Raw genomic sequence first — 19,810 nt, forward strand, 5'->3', positions numbered from 1 at the left:
AAAATTATAAATCCTATTTAATCTTATATTTGTTCAAATTTCTACATAAATAATTTCATTTATGGTCTTTTTTTTATCCATTTGTTTATTAGAATATTTATATAAGTTTTTATGATGTTTTATTTATATTTCTTCATTTATAATATAAATTTTTGGTTATTGGTTTAAGTGTAATATAAATTTGAACATGTATATTTAATTTTCAACATTTTATAATTTATTTTACTAATTAAGATTGCAGATGATAACTTTTATTATATTATACTAAATTCTCCAAAAAAGTTTTTTATTTCTACTTTTAATTTATTTAGAAAACTCATAGACTTTATTTACTTATTAACAGATTATTATCCGAGCAACAAAAGGCCCGTCCACGGATTTTGATCTAGCAATTGATGATTTGAATTTAAGTATTGAAAGTTGTACAGCGTCGGCAGGAAGTTGTAATTTCGATGATAGTTTTTGTAGTTACACTAATGATTACGATGATGCAGATTTTCAGTGGTTGCTGGGAATTGGACGAGTACAGAATTTTGGATTGATTAAAATATCTAAAGATCACGTAAAAGACAATCGTAAGAAATATATTTTCATTTGAAATTTTTTAAAATATTTTTTAATTTCTCTTTATGCCGTGAGATTTATTTTTTATTCGGGTTGCATGGAAACCCAATAAGGTACCGGTACATGCAAACATAAAAGAACAGTTATATTTTGTGATTTCCATTACAAATTGTATTAACCGCGACAGTCGTATAATGCTGAAACTCACAATGTTTTAACCTATCTTAAAATTAAGAAAATGGATATAAGAGGTAGAGAGAAGAAATGAGGAGGGTTAATGTGGGAAAGGTATCTCTAGTCCCAAAATGGTGGATTGTGACAATGTAGTGTTCATTGGTATCGTAAAAATGGGAATAGTGAGATGCTTGGCTCTCTTTCTTTTCATCAGAGTTTTGTACTACCACCAGGACAGTGATCTTACTCACTCTTCCTCTCTTTGAAAGTAACATCCTTTATTCTTCAGCACACAAAAAAGAAAGAGATGTCCGATATTCTCCCATCCACCTGTATATATCAATTTTTCTCCATCTCCCCTGCTGGGTTTATTGACCCTCTAGGCAACATATCATCAAGACAAAAGAGAACATTTAGAAATATATATAAACAATTAACTGTAACTAAATGTATTTACATAAAATTCATGGCAGTCAACCGTCACATTATTTTTTTGAAAGTCTTACATTGTTGTTATAAGTCTAAGTATTATCAAGCCTTTTCGTTTACTTCAACAAACACTACGTAGAATACTGTCTGGTTTTAAAACTAAATCTTTCATCAAACACTTTCTTGTCTGGAATTAAACGAACCTTCTGGAATGACTTTTGTCACCATCTTGTATAAAAATTATGTATAGGAAAAAATGTTATAAAAATTAGAAAATTTTTCACTTTTGATGCTTATTCCATTAACTCTTGTTCTCCACTTTAAGTTTATGTCTTTTTATGTTACTAAAATTTAACTGAACTATATAATAGAATTATTATGTAAGCTATAAATTTCTCTGAGAACTTAAAAAGATTTTCAACATACGTTCATGTATAGCCATACTCTAGCATACAAACTTCTTATACATGAATTCCAACTATAAAAAATGATGTTCTTTAGTACGTATTGCAATATTGAAATCAAATAATTTCAGTTTTGTGAATTTCTTTGAATTACATTTGTGAAAAATTTGAAAGTTGCACTAATAAAAGTGGAAATAAGATGGAAATTCATTTCCAACATTTGTTTTTGTTTCATTAACAATATCAAATGTTTCATTAACAAATATCATTAAACTGCACAGTTTAATGATATTTATTACAAAGTTTCAATGAAATTTCACAAGGTTTTTTTAAACAGTTTATTACAGTAGGTGCAATATATCATTTGTTTATATTTACTGTTCTGTTTTTATATACAGTAGAGCATCGATTATCCGACCCCCGATTAACCGACCGCGTTCTAGTCGGCAAATTCAAACGTCCGCTAGTGATTGGCGCTACAATATTTGGTTATGTCTTGGTTACTTTAATATTATTTTTGTTAAATTTTTGCATGTTTTAGCTGGCAGCACTGGCTCGACCATGAAAGGGAGGCTAGTATTTAAACCGGGCCTAATACACTATACTAATAATGTATTTTTTCGTACTTTTCTGTTATCCGACCAACCCCAGTCCCCAGTTAAGTCGGATAATCGATGCTCTACTGTAGTAATATTTTAATGCAAAATATGTACAGTATCATTATGTCATTTTCATTGCAGTCTATATACAATTTCTAAATAAAGGATACCTTTATTTCTTATGTCACTGCTTATGAACGGTGGGCTAGCCAAACAGGAAGCTAGGAATTTTCTGGTGGGCCATTCCCATAATATAGGCTCATTTATATGATATGGGCCATATTTGGTATATATTACTGGGCCAAATTTGTTGCCAGTCGGACACTACTTACAAATATAGTTATTTGGCTTGTTAAATTCTGCAAATACTTGCATTATTATAAAAAGTTGTTTTATAATTTTTATGATATCTTATAGATGTGTTAAATTAATTTTTAATATTTAATATAGATATTTGTATTTTGTGAAAGAAACATGTATAACTTATAGTATTTACCTTTATTGACTTTTTACGTAAATGCTTATTTTCTATTAATTAGATAATAATTGATAATATACATTGATCTGGTAACAGTTAAAATGTTACTTTTAGTTTGCTAAATTGATTTGAGTTCTATTTTGGCTGTAAATGCTTACACTTATTAGACTAATGAAAATTGTTGTTTAGGAATTATACCATAACTGCTGGTTTTTGTATTGATTTACAAAATAATTTTGGTTTATCTGATAATTCGTCATAAAATATTTTGACTAGTTTTATGTATTTTCTTATTTATAAAAATAAATTTATTTTTTAGAGTTGTTTGCCTATGCTGACTTAACAAATCCAGAGATTAAAGAAGGAAAGAAAGCAAGATTAATAAGTGAAATAGTACCTTCAGGCACTTACTGTCTTAACTTTTGGTATTATGTAACAGGCTCAGGTAAGTGAAGAAGAATTATTGAAACATTTACTTGTAAAGTACTAATTAATTTTTAGACTGAACGACAAAATCGTTGTCGATTGCGAAAACGATCGTTAGACTTACCGACCATAACCCAACGGGTACTTTACGCGGGTTCGCGAGAATAAAGCCAGGCCTGGACTTTTGTGTGCTCTGGAAATTATAACTACAATCAAAACTAATAAAGAACAAATCAAATTTAATCTGAACTGGAAAAAATACTATGTACAAGTTAGTAAAAAGACAAAAACAATTTATTTGACAAAGGACGAATTCTTAGTCCCGACAAAAATAAGATAACTTAGCAACTAAGATCTACTACTATTCCCCTTTGGAATTCCAACAATTCAAAGTCAACTTACTACTATGTACAATCAATCAATCTTATCAACTATGACTATCAGTCACCTCAAATACTAGGAACCTTTCTATCCAAACTCTTTCTAATCGCCAAGAACTCTTCCAATTCTATCGATCTGGAAATCACCTGCTTGAACTCGCTTTCGATTCGTGAGAAGCTCACCACTTGCTTTTGATCGGTCAGAAGCTCACCTTGCTCTTGATCTGTTAGCTTAGTTGTTTTATACGCTTTGAGGTGACGTTACAATTATCTTTGGGACCACCCCCTCATTTACATACTTACATGACTAACAAGAATTTTTTTCATCGTTGTCTGGTCAGCTTGTTTCCAACAATTCACTAGAGACTTTTACATCAATAATTTGTTTGATAAATAAAAGTACACTTTCGAGATGTCTCTTTAAGTCTTTTAGTGAGCCTTATGTTAAGTGTATGTGGTCCTCCCCCTTTTCCATGTCAGAACTTCCGGTTGAACTTTCAATTTCGGGGAAAGCGCAATGGCGCGTTAGTTTTTTTTATGGTGCTATGTCTGATTTGGTAAGTTGGTTTCTTCATTTTCGTTTGTTATGGAGGGTGAGTGAGGAACCTTCACCCTAACTAAACATAAACCCCAAAATAAAATATACATAAAGAAAACAAAAATTAGAAAATAAAAATACAGCTCGGACTCAGTTCCTTACATACTTTCCATTAATATAATCTTTGTGATGAATATTTTTTGTTCTGGGAAAAAACATCTTGGTTCAAATCTTATATTTGATAAACTGTAGTGATAAAAGTTTCTTCAAAATTCTTTGTTTTATCATTTTTGATTTATTAAATATTAAATGATATTGTCTTGGAAATGAATGAAACACACCCACTAATTATACCACAAATCCAGATGATCATAGAAAACAACACAAACAAAATATAATGTAACCATATCATAATCATAGAAAAAACATTCCATCACAACAGACCAAACATCATCCATTGACAAACAAAACAAAATCATACACATCATAGACATAGGTGTATATAAAATATCAATACATATGCTGAAAAAATTAGTACTGTAAATATTCAGAAGTCATCCATGAAATAGAGCATCTGTGGAGAATGGATAAGGTACTTATTGTACCAATAGTACTTTATTGCACAGTTATTATACTGCACGCACTACATGAAAGTCTAGATATACTAGTGCTTTACAACAGGATATGTATCACACTATAGAGGAATGCCATATTAAATGCATGTACTGTACTTAGTCAGGAAATTCTTAATCATAGATACACATACATTATGCATTGCATGTAAACATAATAATAACATGTTCTGTAGTTACATTGTGGTCTTAGTCCAGCATAGCATTAGCCACTGGTATGTAATTCGAGTAAGATACAATCTACCAACCTGGTGTTAATAATAATAAAAAAATCATATCAATTTTAAAACTTTTATATTTTAAATGATTAATTTTAATCGGTTATCATACTATCAAATAATTTAAATATAATAATAGTAATAATAATGTAATATTTAAGTTTAATACTAATTTAATTTATTATTTCAGATTTTGGCTCATTTAATGTAAAGAAAAGAACTTTTAATACGCTCTCAGATCAAATTACTCCTAAAGATGAAATAATTTGGTCAATAAGTGAAATAAGTGAATCAGATGTAAACTGGAATACTACTGAAATATCATTTTCTACTTCATCTTCTGAAAATAATTTTCAAATTGTATTTGAAGTGATCAAAGGAAAAGGACCTCAAGAATTTGTTGCCTTTGATGATGTAGTCTTGAAAAATAACTCATGTGCAAGTAAGAATATTCGTTATTATATTATTTTAAAAAATAAAAAAAATTAATAGAATATTCCTAATTATAAAACAAGTAGTAACGTATATGAAAGCAGAAATAAGTGATGCCTTACCAATGTCAATATTAAAAATATGTAACAGATTAAATTATAATTTCTGACTGCTTAAAATTTCTACACTACACTGCAAAACACCGGGATGTGTAAAATACTGCACTCTTAGAACCTATAACCGGTGTGATATAAAAAAACAAAGGATGCAGATCACCACAAACGTTTTTGAACTGCTGAGAGTTCTTCCTCAGGTGTGAGACTGAATTACTGATGGGAGAGCAAACCATTAAAGGAAATTCGAGAAACAATTATAAGGTGTGTAGCATCGAGGATCAACGAAATGTCCCTGTGTAAAATGGCAAGTGTGTTGAGGATCTTACAAACTTAAACTCACAACAAATTACGATATCTATATATTCTTTATGAACTTAGGATCGTTGATACACAAGTCTACAGTTATACAATTACAATCGCCCCGAATCGCGACATGAATTAGATGAATTAAGTCTTATTACAAGTGTATACCTGACAAGTTCAGACGAAATTGATCTACATGAAAATATATATATATATACAATAGGTACGACGATGCTAAATTACAGAGTACTCGTCTGTGGACACCACGAGGTCATAAGCAATCCTCAATGAATTCCTCAAAGTCCAACCGTTCTTCTGTCTCGTCTGTGATCCGGTCAGCGAAAAAAAAGATGGCTCCACACATGGAGCGTCTCCATTTATATTCCCCGCCATCCGGGTTACAGCTACATCACGTGGTAAGAGCCGACTAATCCTAACTGCACTTACAGGCACCCGGCAAAAAGGTGATATGACAACGCAAAAACAATTAACACGCGCGACAACATCTTGACTTTCGATACGGACAACGAAACTCCTATATATATGTACAGTACATACAACTACAATAGTGATTAATCACTACAGGTGTTACATGAGACGCGTGTGTGTTTGTCTAGTTGACCTAACATGACCTTAATGGTCGGAGTCCATCAACGCCTGCCATGCTGTCGACAGAACCAACTCATTATAAATAATACAATAACCTACAGGCATATATTTTTTCTCTGATTATGGTAAATATATAAGGTTAATGGAAAGACTAGTTTAAAAAACTCGCATAACAAGAATTAATTCAAATTATTTTAAATCAGACAACTTCAGAATGTATATTTTCAATAAATATAGACATTTAGAAATTTAAAAATCTTACTTAATATTATATTTGAATCTTATTTGGTTCACCTTTAGCTTCTTTACTATTAAACATCTAGTAACAGTTTTCTAGATGATTACAAAAATCTTTAATATAATTCATTTACCTTATTTTCCACAGAGCATCCTTAAAAAAGAAGTTTTGTATAAAAAATCTTGATTAGAATAAATAATATAATTCTGTTTATAGAATTTTTATTTTAACTAGTAATAGTTTAATCTGCAGTTAATACCTAAAATATTATTCTGTGCTAGTAAATATATACATTGAAGTAACATAAATTGTCTTCTGAAATCTATCACTCACATTTGCTAGAAACAAGAAACAGTTTTCATTGACAGAGACTATGACAGATTATAATTTATTACTAACAATTTATTAGTGATCCGTTTAGATGAATCTGACTTTTTTGATTGAATCAGTTCCATGAAGTTAATTATAGAATTACTTTATACCGTATTTTACGGATTATAAGATGCTACGGACTATAAGATGCACCTGAATTTTGGAGGCAATTTTTCGAAGAAAAAAGTGCGTCTTATAGTCCGTAAAATACGGTATTTGCTTTTGATTGTAACCAATTTGATCTTCAAGAATAAAATTAATCACACAAAAATGAAATTTTACTGCATTTATTTTATTCTAAATTACAACAAATTAGAATATATTAAATGTTTTTAATTTTTAGATGTTTGTCTAAATAATTTACTTAGTTATAAAAATATGATGTAAATAAATTCTAGAATTATAGATACACATACATTAGTAATTAGATTCCAGATAGTAGATTGCTCAATACAGTCTTCTAAACAATTAATCTTGTCTTATCTTTATTAAAACGTTTGAAATATTTTGTTTATGCTAACCGTATGCAAATCACTGCAATGTTCGTGTATAATGAATATTGTATATAAAATCATATTTCATAACTCATAGCCCGATAATTCAGCAGATTGTTTGGTTTCATAACTCGTCTTTACTCTGGACAAATGCCTCAAATTTTTCTTCAAATTTTCTTATAACATGGAATGCATCTCTACTTACTTATTGGCATTCTTTATATTTTTTATTTACTACAACATAGAACAAATAAGAATAGTATAAACAGTGAAAAAACATTTAAGAGGCTTATTTGGAATTTTTCTTTTACACTTTTATGTTCATCCTATCCAAAAACCTTAGAATAGCATTACCACAAGTGATATTCTGTAAAAACTTAAATTTGTTTGTTTACTTATTGAAAAAGAAATAAATGACAGAAGGAAAAACACCGAGAATATTTAACATTTATGTGCAATTTAGATTCATTTGTTTTTACTTAGTCTTTGTGAAATTACATTTTCTTTAATCAATTCTCTTTTTACTAAATTTTTATGAATCATTAATGATATTTTCAATTATTATTTATTTCAGTTTCATCAACACTTTTGCCAACTACAAGTCTTCCACAAAAACGTAAGTAATTTAAATTATAATTTTTTATAACAAGTAGAAATAAAATATTAACAATAACAAAATTTCCTACTTACCGTATATTTCCGCAGATAAAACGACCTTCGGATAAGATGAGGTATGAATTGTCGTCAAAGTTTTATAGTTTTAGCATATATCTATCCTATAAAATGACCCCCAAACTATCAATGGCCTATGAATTTAGTTTATGTCCTATTCGTAATTTTTCGAATGAACAAATTTTATTTTCTGCCTTGCTATTGTTGCAAATGTTCGCACTGATTTGGACATTTGGGTAATGAGCGACCTTGACTATTCACAAAAACGTCGTATGGGTTATTCTATTTTGTGGACATGCCCTACTCTCTACTAGTAAATAATTACGGTTTGTCCGTTTTTTATAATGGTTTTAATTTATATAAATTTCAATCTAATTTTTTTGTATCTGTCGTATAATACGACCCCGGATTTTGGGGGACTTTTTTTATGATTCGACTATCGTCTTATCTGCGGAAATATATGGTAATTAAAAACGAAAAAATAAAAACTAAATTAATAAAACTTATTTCATAATTATTTGATTAATTTGAAATGTATAACTTTTAATTCTTGAAATATTTTACTAAGTTATAAATATTATATTGTTACATTCTGGATATTTAAACAAACACTGATTTATGAAGTTATTTAATTATTTAAGAATTTGGACAGAAAATAGACATGTACTATCTTCTGATAATATTAATAATTAATACAGTTTTTGGAATAATTTCAATTGAATTGAGAAATATCTAAAAAGTTACTTTAAGATGGTAGAATATCTACGCCGGAGAACGGTAAAGTTTCACGTATCTAAAAGCCTTTTACCGGTGCATGTATCATCACACTAAACAAAGTAACTACAAACATTTTCGAACCTTAACTGTTCTTCTTCGGGTAACGATTCCTTAACGGAATGCGCTTCGATTCAAAGTTGTGAAGAAATACGATCCGGAAGTTGTCCCGACCCGACGACGTCAATACTTTACTTTAATTCACAGAACTTGACAATTCTTGTCTAATATGTAAGCACATTGCCATTTGTGTTGTCTAGATACATCGTAAAATTGTACAATTATTAATTATTATTGTCATAAAAGATAGTCTAACAATATCCAAATTATTGTATTAAATAATTCAATTCTAACTCTAGACTTTTTAGAAAAATCGTTAATATTTAATATTGAATTATAATTTAATTCAAATGAAAAATAACAATAAAAATTGTTCAAAATTAAACTACATTATTACAGATTATATTAAAATAATTCTTTAATGCAACCAATAATTTGTATTAAAGAATTCACTGCATTATCTGAAATATTATATACATGTTCTATATGAGATTTCAGAATTTAAAAATAACATTTCAATTATATCATATAACTTAAATTTTATGATTATTATTTTTGAATATGTAAATGAAAATGGAACGAATATTTATAATATACATGAGTGATTAAAAAGAAAGTTTTAGGTGTAAAAAACTTTTACGGCCATATTTGCCACCACAAGTTAAATCTAGAGTAAGATTTACATTACGAGTTCAGTTAAAATTAATATTTGTCATGCATTAATTCTAGATGTAACTTGCCACTATCAGTAAGTTAATTCTTGAATTACATACAGTAGACCCCCTATAACATGGTAGATATGTTCCGTGTTGTATGAGTCCCTTAAATATATGAGCCAATCACAGCCTGGCACGTGTGCAGTTTAGAGGCTACGGCTGTTTGAAAGGTTTTCTTCCATAAAATTAATCGATTCTAGAATGATTTGACTCAACATTTCCAAATCAAGTATAATTTTTTGGGAATAATCCATATAAATTATGCTATAAACAAAAAATTGTTGGATTACTTACCGAGTGTGCACTGTTCGAAGACGCCATTGCCTAAGCTTGTTTTCGTCGCAGAGTGACTCATCGAGTGGCGGATGCGTTTTCTGATAAGTTATTCTTTCTGCGAAGAATTCGCTGAACTTTCGAGACATCATTAATAGAAACATAATTTTTATGGCCGTTGAATAATACTGTAAATGTTTTTTTCACAAGAACTGTATAAAAATTTATCAATACTTTCCCGCCTAAACTCTCTGTATACGCCTGGTGCTGGACAGCAGCAAGTAGTTTGGCTGCTCGTCCACTATTGGTCCAGAATCAACCAATCCTGTTTCGACACGAATCGGCGATGACGTTTTACAGTGTTATACGAGTCTCTTTTAGCATGTTATACGAACCCAATCGCAATTTTTTTGCCGTGTTATAGGAAACTGTGTTATATGAACCCGTGTTATAGGGGGGTCTACTGTATTAACATATGATCTGTTTGAATTCTTTATAAAATGATATTGATATATTTGATTTTTACAATGATTTGAAACTCTTACAGTTGAAAATAAATAATAATGCTACAAGTTATGAATAAACAATAGATTTACATAAATTATTATATCATCCCAGCATTTCCAGTTTAAAAAATTCTGCCTCTTTTTTTCTACTTAATCTTTATTTGCTGTAATTATACTTTTTAAGTTTATGAACAAAATAACAATTGCTTACTGTTTTTTGATATTATAATTCCCTAGTAATTGTTATATTCTGTTTCTATATTCATCTGTATATTTGTTACTGCATTTGCTTTTTATTTTATAATAAATTTTTGTATTTTTCAACTAATACTCATAATACTTCTGTCTCGAAATTACCATACTTTTTTCTATTTTTACCATTGTGCTAAACTTTGAAATCATATGTTTATCTTATGCATGACGATTCAGCAAACACATTGTGTGAAGCACCCAGACAAATCAGAGAGTTTGCACATAGCTCTTCACTTCAATTTGAGGATTTCTTAATCCAGTGTTAGATTTAGTTGGTAAATACAAAAAGTAAAGAACTCTTAATGTAGAGCTACCAGCTTGAAATCTTGGATTACGAAACACTTGGTTTAAAATGTTGTTAATGAATTTGGCTGTTAGAGATATACTTTCAACAGATTTCAAAATCAAAATCAAATATTTAAATTAAGAAATTAAGATTATAGTTTTGGTTAAGTGCAAGCTACAGACAAATAAAAAAATAATCTATGAATATCAAACATTAAAAAGATAGAACATAAAACAACTTTAAAAATACAAATGATTGAATGATTCAAATATTACACAACCCACGTGCAAGTGTTGAATATACAAATTAGTTCATATTTTAATGTATTTATTAAAAATAAATATATAAAACAGTTAAAATAAAGTATCTAAAGAAAATAACTTAACAGTTATTAAATATTGGATTTAGGTGTATTTTGAGTTAATTATAAGTACTACATCCAGTTTTTTGCAGTAATTAATTAAAGATTACTTTGATTATATTTCTATTTATTTAAATAAAAGTGATTTAAATATATTTGAAACAATTCTAAATATATAATTGTACTTTTTACATCTACAGTCATTAAAAATATATTCATGTATATATTAAAATAAAATTAAGATATATTTTGAATATATTACAACTGTTTGTAATTTTTCTATTTTAAATTTAGAAGAGAAAAATGACTTTTTCTGTGATTTCGAAGACGGTACCACATGTAAATGGAAGAGTCAAAAAGTTACGGATAATTTAATAGGGTGGTGGACTGTAAAAAAACCAAATGCTTATCTACCAAAATATGACCATACAAAAGGAAATTTTAAAGGTAAATTAATATTTTATTAGCAAATATTGCTATTCTAAATTCTAATTTTTCTATGTTTATAGTTTAAATGCATTGATTTATGCATAGATAAATGCATAGTTACAGCATTGATTAATTAATCACTGAATATACACTTTTGTTTATTCATATTTACTTATATTATATTCAACATTTTTGTTTGCTTATTAAAAAAACTGCAGTAACCTGTAAAAAAAATTTTAATTTTTGGTTTTAACACATTATAAAGTAAAAATTACATAGAGTATTTTAGATGTATTTTTTTATGTATACTTTCTACATTTTATTCAACAAGTTTTAAGTGGATATAAACAATATACATGGTAATTTTAAAAGTTAAACGAAGTTTAAAAGACTTTAGAAAAACACAAAAACTAGAAATATAATTCAAAAAATTAATTATATGTACAATATTTAATATAGTAGCAATTTTTATTGCAAACAGTCTGTAAACAAACAATAGTCTGAGCAGATGGCAAAACTGGATTATCCAACTTAATAAATGTAAAAATACAGAGCATTCACAAAGATAAAACCTTCGTCGTTGCACACCATCAGTAGTCCATCAAAAATTACAAAAATTATGGAGACGACCTTTCTTTATAGGCTACTGCCTTCGCAAAAAACATGCAAAGATGGTAAAACATCCTCTGGTGTTTGGCCACTATCACAATAATACTTTATTTAAAAAAAAAATAGCAAAATAAAATCGTGGCAGACCTCATTTAACATTTAATAAATGTAAAAATACAGAGCATTCACAAAGATAAAATCTTTTGTCATTGCCTTTTCCTTTCGTCATTGGATTATCCAAAATAAACAAATAAACTAAACCTTGATAAATCCAGCTACAAATTTATTGAAATAAAAACTTTTTCAATCAGATTTTACTTATCTTCTTCAATTACAAGCTTTTCAAATTCTTTAAAATGTATAATTACAAATTCAAAATACTGAAGTTGCAAATACAAGAATTTTAAGAATTAATAAATTAAAATGTAATAATAATAAATAACGCTTCAAGCCCACAACTTTAATTTAGATTAAATTAGTTATCCTAATAGACAGGGTTTTAATAAATGGAAGGGCTTATCAAATTTTAAATTTGGGGTATCTAAATTTGACTGTGGTTATTAAAGGCTGTTTTTTTTATAAAATCTAGTCTATTTATTCCAGTCTGCCCTGATATGATAAGCTCTCCAGTTTATTAAAACCCTATCTATTAGGATAACTAATTTAATCTAAAATAAAATGTAATTATTAATAAACATGGAAAATTAAACCTTGTAAAATGAAATAAATTAATAAATATCAAACATTTTTAAAAATTCGTAAGATGTAATTCCTAATAAAATGATCATAAATTACATTTCATAAAATGCCCACCAGGCATTTGATATGTTTTCTACATCTCTATGATTGATGCAGTGTGACTTTTTGTGTGCTTTATATATTTATAATTTTTCTAGAAACCCAATGCTGTGTAAGTTAGAAATGGGTCTAATGATCTTGGCTTGATCCCATTGAACGTGTACGTCATTATTTTGTGAATAAGCTGTGCAGACTGTGTTACTGAGGTTTTTTTTATAGCTTCTTATTTATGTTCCTTGACCCTCTGTTGTAAATTACAAAGTGTGGCTCCTGTGTAGACTAGCGTTGAATTGAAACGATAGTTGTTGACTGTGATGGAGTAAATCCCAGTGGCTGAATCCTAGTCATGTAGTGTTTTATCATTCTGTAGTACAGTATCACAGAAATCGTCAGGTTACATCAGTATACTAATGTTGCCAATGTAAGCTGCTTTCTTCTGGATGTTGAGGAAGGTGGGTTATAATTTAAGACTACCCTTTGCCTACAGTTCATTGCCTCTGTCATCATTTTTGGTGTAAAGAAATTGTCAATCAATTGTTTTATTATCCTGTCTAGAAAATCATGTTGCTTGGTAATTTTGTTGATGTAATCCAATTTTGCCAAAGTGTCTTCAATACTTATACAGTGAGTGTATGCCCTTTTTATCAAGGATCTGAAGGCAGAAAGTTTGATGTGTTAGGGGTCTACGGAATTGTGTGGAATTAAAATGGGTTGAAAGGTAGGTTTCCTGTAGACCCTAGTGAAGATTTCTCTGGATCTGCATGTTATGAGAATGTCCAGAAAGTGTGCTGTTGTTTCACTTTTCTGATCTAATTGTAGGAACAATTCATAGGGATTGTTATTAATGTTCTCCAAAAATTGAAATAAGTTGGGCTTCCTTCTCTACAGGATAAATATATGACTGATGTATCTGGCGTACAAGATGATCAAGTTCTGGTACTTGGCCATAAAGATTGTGGTAGTACACCAGTATTTATCTGTATATTTCTAATATATATGTATATATTTCTATACTTTCTTCCTTCTTTGTTCTCGATTCTTTTGTCTTTCAACTTCTAGAAGCTTCTTAATATGGGTGGTGAGTCACCTACTTCGAAAACAAAAGAAAGGTGGTAACCCTGAGGGTAAAAGTAAGGAAGGATAAGCTACTTTTGGCTGGGGCGTCGGAGGAAGAAGACGCAGTGCAGTTTTCTCCAGACTGTTTTAGCATCAGTTGGAGAGACATTAGTCAAGCTAAGACTGAATAGTTTGATCTCAGGACTTCTCAAAAGTAATTGGAAAGTTTTTGATTGAAGATATTCACGACATTTTTCCTCAACCCTCAAGAAAGAAATATTTCGGCCACCACCACCACCAGAGTGTTCACCAATTTTGGGTACCCTTCTTGTCTTATCCTATTCTCTATCCTTCTCCTTCTTCTCTTTTTATTTTGTTAGCATAAGTAGTTTAGTTTTTAGATATAAGAGTTCTTTGTACCGCGGTAGATTTATATTGATCGTTTATCTTTTATTTTTTTGTCGCGGGAATCGCGTCAACGAGTTCTGCCTGGTTTTAGTGTTAATTGATCGTACAAGAGTACGAGCGGATTACGAGGAGCATCGGAATCTATACGAATCCTGATTATTGTACTGACCACGGGTGTAAATAAAAGACGTTTTTATATTATTCTTGGTATCTCTTTGTTAGATCATAAATCACCACGTGCGTGTCTCAACAAGATGTTCTCAATGTGTCGTGACACAAGCTCATATAAAATTGCTGACACAGTGCTTCCCGTAGGTACACCTCTTTCTTGTAGATAGATTTTATCGTTAAATTCAAAGGATGATATGTAACAAATTCACTAGCTTGAGTATGTCCTTGTGGTGTTTATGTGCTTCCTCGGTGTTGGAAAAGAGGAAATCCATTATTGTGCAAAAACACGGAGGTATTCTTATAGATGGATATAAGGATTGGAAGTCCAATACCGTCATATATTCTTCATTGATAACTGAAATGGATTTAACACATTCTATTACTTGCAGAGTATTGCTGATGGTAAGTGGCTTTGGCTCAATGGAATTTCACAAATTGTTTTCAACTAAAAATGTTGGAGAACTGCACTTTTCAATTACTGGACAAATTTGGTTTCTCTGTTTATGGGTCTTAGCGAATGCAAAATTCAGACCACTGAATTTTGCATATGTAGAAGGTCCACCAAACGAGTGAAAGCAAACTTAATAAGCCTGGCATTGTGACAATGTTTTTCTTTATAATTCGAAACCATGTCTTCTTTTCTTTGATTAATTTGTTATCACTACTAGGTACATATACAGACACTTGGCAATTTTATCATCAACTTTTATTCAAGAATTTCTTATTTGCCGAGACGCGTTTCGGGCCTTAGCCCCTCCTTGGTTGGCATTACATCTCAGGACATCTTGTAATATGACAATCGAAAATACATCATACTTTTAATTCAATTTAAACATTTTTGTAAATAGACCATATTGTATCCATATGCCAGACATCTCGAAGGTACTTCCCGTCACAAACTACCGTTCTTTTTTCGATTATCTTGTAGGTTATGATCACTGGTATATATACTCTACGAGATGTTCAGCTGAATGAGCAATTGTTATGGAATATATATATATAACTTGTATAATAAAAATCCTTTATTTTAATAAAATTCTTTTGTATTTAAATTAGGTCGCTTTACCTATGCAGAAAGCAAAAATTCTGGGGGAACAGCTAGGCTTCTTAGCCCCGAAACACCTTCGAAATGGATAACTGCATGCTTTAGCTTTTGGTTTTATATGAACACTGACGATCGTGGAAAGTAAGAAGATAATTATTATTACTATTATTATTATTAGTTTAATTTTAATTTTGTGTGGATAACCTGCAAATTATCTGTGTTTAAAAGGCAATTCGAAAAGGCATGCTGGTTATGTAACTGAGCATGTTATATATCAGCATGATTATTGTAAAATGAATATCAATGACTTGATTGTGCATTATTGAGCTTGACTGTGCAATGTTTAGTTTTGTTTTTTTTTATGCAACTGCATTACTTTCTGTGGTTTTGCTAGCAAGATTGAAACTAAAGACAATATTTTTGGTTTATTTGCTTTATTTTTTAAACTGTACAATATAGAAATTTATTTTATATCAATTAAAATAACATTCGTATGAAATTTAAAATATTAAATAACTTTTGATTTAGAAGACAGTAGTAAAATTAATTTTCATATAATGTTTCTAAATAATAATTGGATGAATGAATCGATTTTCGGCATTTTATTGGATGATCTAATCATTACAATTCACGAAGTCTTTACAATATGAGGAAACACGCCTTTGTTTGAACAAGTTGGGTGCGAAAAGATAAAATTTTATGATATTGCTTCATATTATTGGCATCTGATTGCTCGTTTCATTGTTCTTATTTTGGAAAATTGTAGTTTTTTCTGTAAAATAAATCTATTTTTTTACTAGCAAATGTCTGTCTGAACTAACCTTAAAGTTCTTTATAGTAAAGAAGAATCAATTCTTTAATTTGTATCACTGGATATTACGGACATTAAAATTAATTTCTGTTTAATTCTTTAGGAGTTGTTTTAACAATTATTATTTGATAAATAAAACAAAGGAAGTAACAATGGCATAGCCAGGGTTTTGTTATGGGGGGCCTAGTAAAAGTTATAATTTTCTGGGGAGGGGCACCAGGTTAACTGGGGGAGGCCGTGCCTACCCATGCCTCTTCCTGGCTACGCCCATGGGAAGTAATATGATGAAAAAAATTTGTTGTTTATTAGGCATTTGCATCTCAAACATGAAGTTTAGGAGGTTCCTTTTCGGTATACCAAACTTCATTTGTTTTGTAATTATATCTACAGTTAAGTGTAATATAACAATGTATTAATGTTTGAGATGGTACCATCCAAACTACATATCAGTAAGCATTTTTCAATTGCTATTGCAGAAGCACAGGATATATGGACTGGTTTATATTAAGGTTCTGCCCTATCAATTTTCTGTGGGTCAAATAAACTGTTGAAGATTATATACTGCCTTGGGTTATCCACACAAAATTATTGTATTAGAAATTGCATTTATACATAAATTTTTAAAAATTATACATTAAAATATAGAATTATATTTTATTTAAATGCAATTTTACAATATATATTCTATAATTCCAAACATTAAGAATTTTATCGAAAATTATTGTTATAATTTGGCTAATTAAACTATTTAATAATGTAATAATTTGACACTACAGATAAATAAATGCATTATCATTCTGTTAATAATTTTAATGATTTTGGAATAACGAAAGTTTTATTGAATTATTCTTAGGAGAGAGAGCAACAGTGACTTAAAGTAGAATAGCTATTCTAAATTATTGTAATGTCAGAATCATTTATTATAAATTTATTCACTTAAATTAATTCAAGTTATTATATCATACATTATTATGACAAAAATTATTAACATATGTAATTTAAAAAAGTATCTAAGAAATACAGAGAGTTTCATAAGTCTGGTCCCATAGAACTATGTTGATGTTTGTTTACAGGAGAAGCATGGAGCTAAGTAAAAAGGATTGAATTCAAGTTATTTTGGTAATGAGGACCCTAGTTAGTATAAAGTCACCAAAAAGTTTAAGAGTCTACATCCAGACCGTGGAAATCTGGACTGTGTACGATATTCTGCGGTATTTTTATTGGATTAGTTTTAAGTCTTTCCTGTTTCTTTGTTCTAAAATTCTTCCTAGAACGTTTTCTTAATCCTTCTCCCATGGGGGTAAGACGACCAGTTCCGAGAACGTGGGAAAACAAAAGAAGAGTGTGGAGCCTGAGGGTAAAACGGCTGAAGAGAGACCATTCTTGTGTGGGATCCGAAAGAAGAAGCACGAGGAAGGCAGTGCTCGAGAGTGAAAAAAGGAAAGAAACAAAAGAATACGAGAGACTGCAAGGTGCTAAGGGATCCGAGAAAGAAGTGGAGAACAGCGAACATATAAGTAGAACATCGAGACAAAAAAAAGATAAGGTCTACGGCAACAGAGGAGTCAAAAGAGTATAAAGGAGAAAAGAATCGGAGAAGGTGTCTTACCCCAAGATTCATCGATTCAAAAAAAATCCCGGGTATTTTCTAATCTTTCTCTCTGTCCTTTATTCTTAATTTCCATTTTTTTCATTTTTTATTTTAGTTATAAGATAGATGTAAGTTTAGTTTTTAAGTTAGAGTAAAAATATATCGACCCGCGTATATTTGTCACGTACCACGAAGTCTTGTTTGTTGGTTAGATAAAAAGAATTGGTCAACGCCTGTGTATCTTGACTAAGTAAGTGAGATAAAGTTGGGATCGTGTAAAAAAGAACCGTTTCGTTGTGAATAAATAATACTTTGTGCTATTTTTGTAATCAAAGCCTTTTTTTTGTACCTTCCTGCTCGCGGGATCCAGTACGTATCATAACGAACATCACAAAGTCACCAAAAAGTTTAAGAGTCTACATCCAGACCGTGGAAATCTGGACTGTGTACGATATTCTGTGGGAAATCTGGATATGGTTTTTTAATCTTTTTGGCAACTTTACACTGACTACAGGTCGACGTCATCAAAAACAGTTTGAATTCATTCCTTCTTATTCAGGGCCATGCTTCACATGTAAAAGAATAACATTTGGTACAGAGAATAACCAGGTTATTCTCTGTATCAAATACAGAGAATACACTGTTCAAGCATAATCTTGATGTAGGATAAATAAAATAAAAATATAAATTTTAATTCTAGTACAATAGTAAAAATAGGTTGGGGCATAGAAATTTAATACATAGAAATGATGAGAAATAACATAAATCTTTCTATTCTTCCTCTACTAAGCATCATTGGTTACCTGAAATTGTCTGCCCCAATTATATTTCAAATAATTGATGCCCAACTGTACAGTTATTTCTGAAGATTTACAAACTTTTATCAGATGAATGGGTTAACTTTTCAATAAATAAGCTAAAACAACTTTTATATGAACTTTTTTATTTACAAAAAATTCGAAATTTGTCTAGTTTTGATAAAACTAATATAATAAAGTTGAATGATATTTAAATAATTTTGATCGTTTCAGCTTATCATTTAGAGTTCAGTATAGAAAAGATGTATCCAAGGATTTCACTGTTTTATGGCAAAGTACTGACGAATATGGAGAAAGTTGGCAATATGCTCAAGTATCAGTTACACGAATGGTTAAAAAATACAAGGTAAAAATTTTGTTTCAGACATCGATTCTTCAAAATACTTTTCAATACAGAACAAATGATAATACAAGATAATTAATAACATTTTAATTAAGTAATTATTTGATGAAAATTGCTTATGTAATTAGTAAATAGTGTAGATTTTTCTTTCACAGTTCAATTAATATATTAAAAATTATTCATTCAAAAACTGCATTTTTAGCATTTACATCTTTATTATCTCGACAATTTCAGCTTCCTACAACCCATCTTCGGGGACATAAACGGTCGAAATAAAAAAATCTGATTTGTTAAAAATTATACCTCAAGAATATTCAGTCGAAAAATAACGACATTTTTGTTTGACACACAGCATCTTCTGAAAGAAAAAATGTCCTACTTGCCTACTAAACTTTCTTAAGAAAACGATTGTTCTTTCTGGTGGT

The 19,810-nt window shown here is 29.7% G+C and overlaps 1 protein-coding gene across 2 annotated transcripts in view; it reads left to right on the forward strand.

Annotated features, from left to right (window-relative positions):
• Positions 1–19,810, forward strand: part of LOC136975275 (MAM and LDL-receptor class A domain-containing protein 1-like) — a 179,510-nt gene that overhangs the window by 48,475 nt on the left and 111,225 nt on the right. For both annotated transcript variants that reach the window (XM_067270309.1, XM_067270310.1), the window contains 7 exons: positions 344–575; positions 2,968–3,093; positions 5,033–5,284; positions 7,981–8,022; positions 11,601–11,753; positions 15,834–15,963; positions 19,256–19,388. In XM_067270309.1, coding sequence (XP_067126410.1) covers positions 344–575; positions 2,968–3,093; positions 5,033–5,284; positions 7,981–8,022; positions 11,601–11,753; positions 15,834–15,963; positions 19,256–19,388 — 1,068 coding nt within the window. The remainder of the gene's footprint in view (positions 1–343; positions 576–2,967; positions 3,094–5,032; positions 5,285–7,980; positions 8,023–11,600; positions 11,754–15,833; positions 15,964–19,255; positions 19,389–19,810) is intronic.

The sequence above is a fragment of the Centruroides vittatus genome, unplaced genomic scaffold (assembly GCF_030686945.1).
Source record: "Centruroides vittatus isolate TY-2023 unplaced genomic scaffold, ASM3068694v2 contig_370, whole genome shotgun sequence".
Classification (NCBI taxonomy): Eukaryota; Metazoa; Arthropoda; class Arachnida; order Scorpiones; family Buthidae; genus Centruroides; species Centruroides vittatus.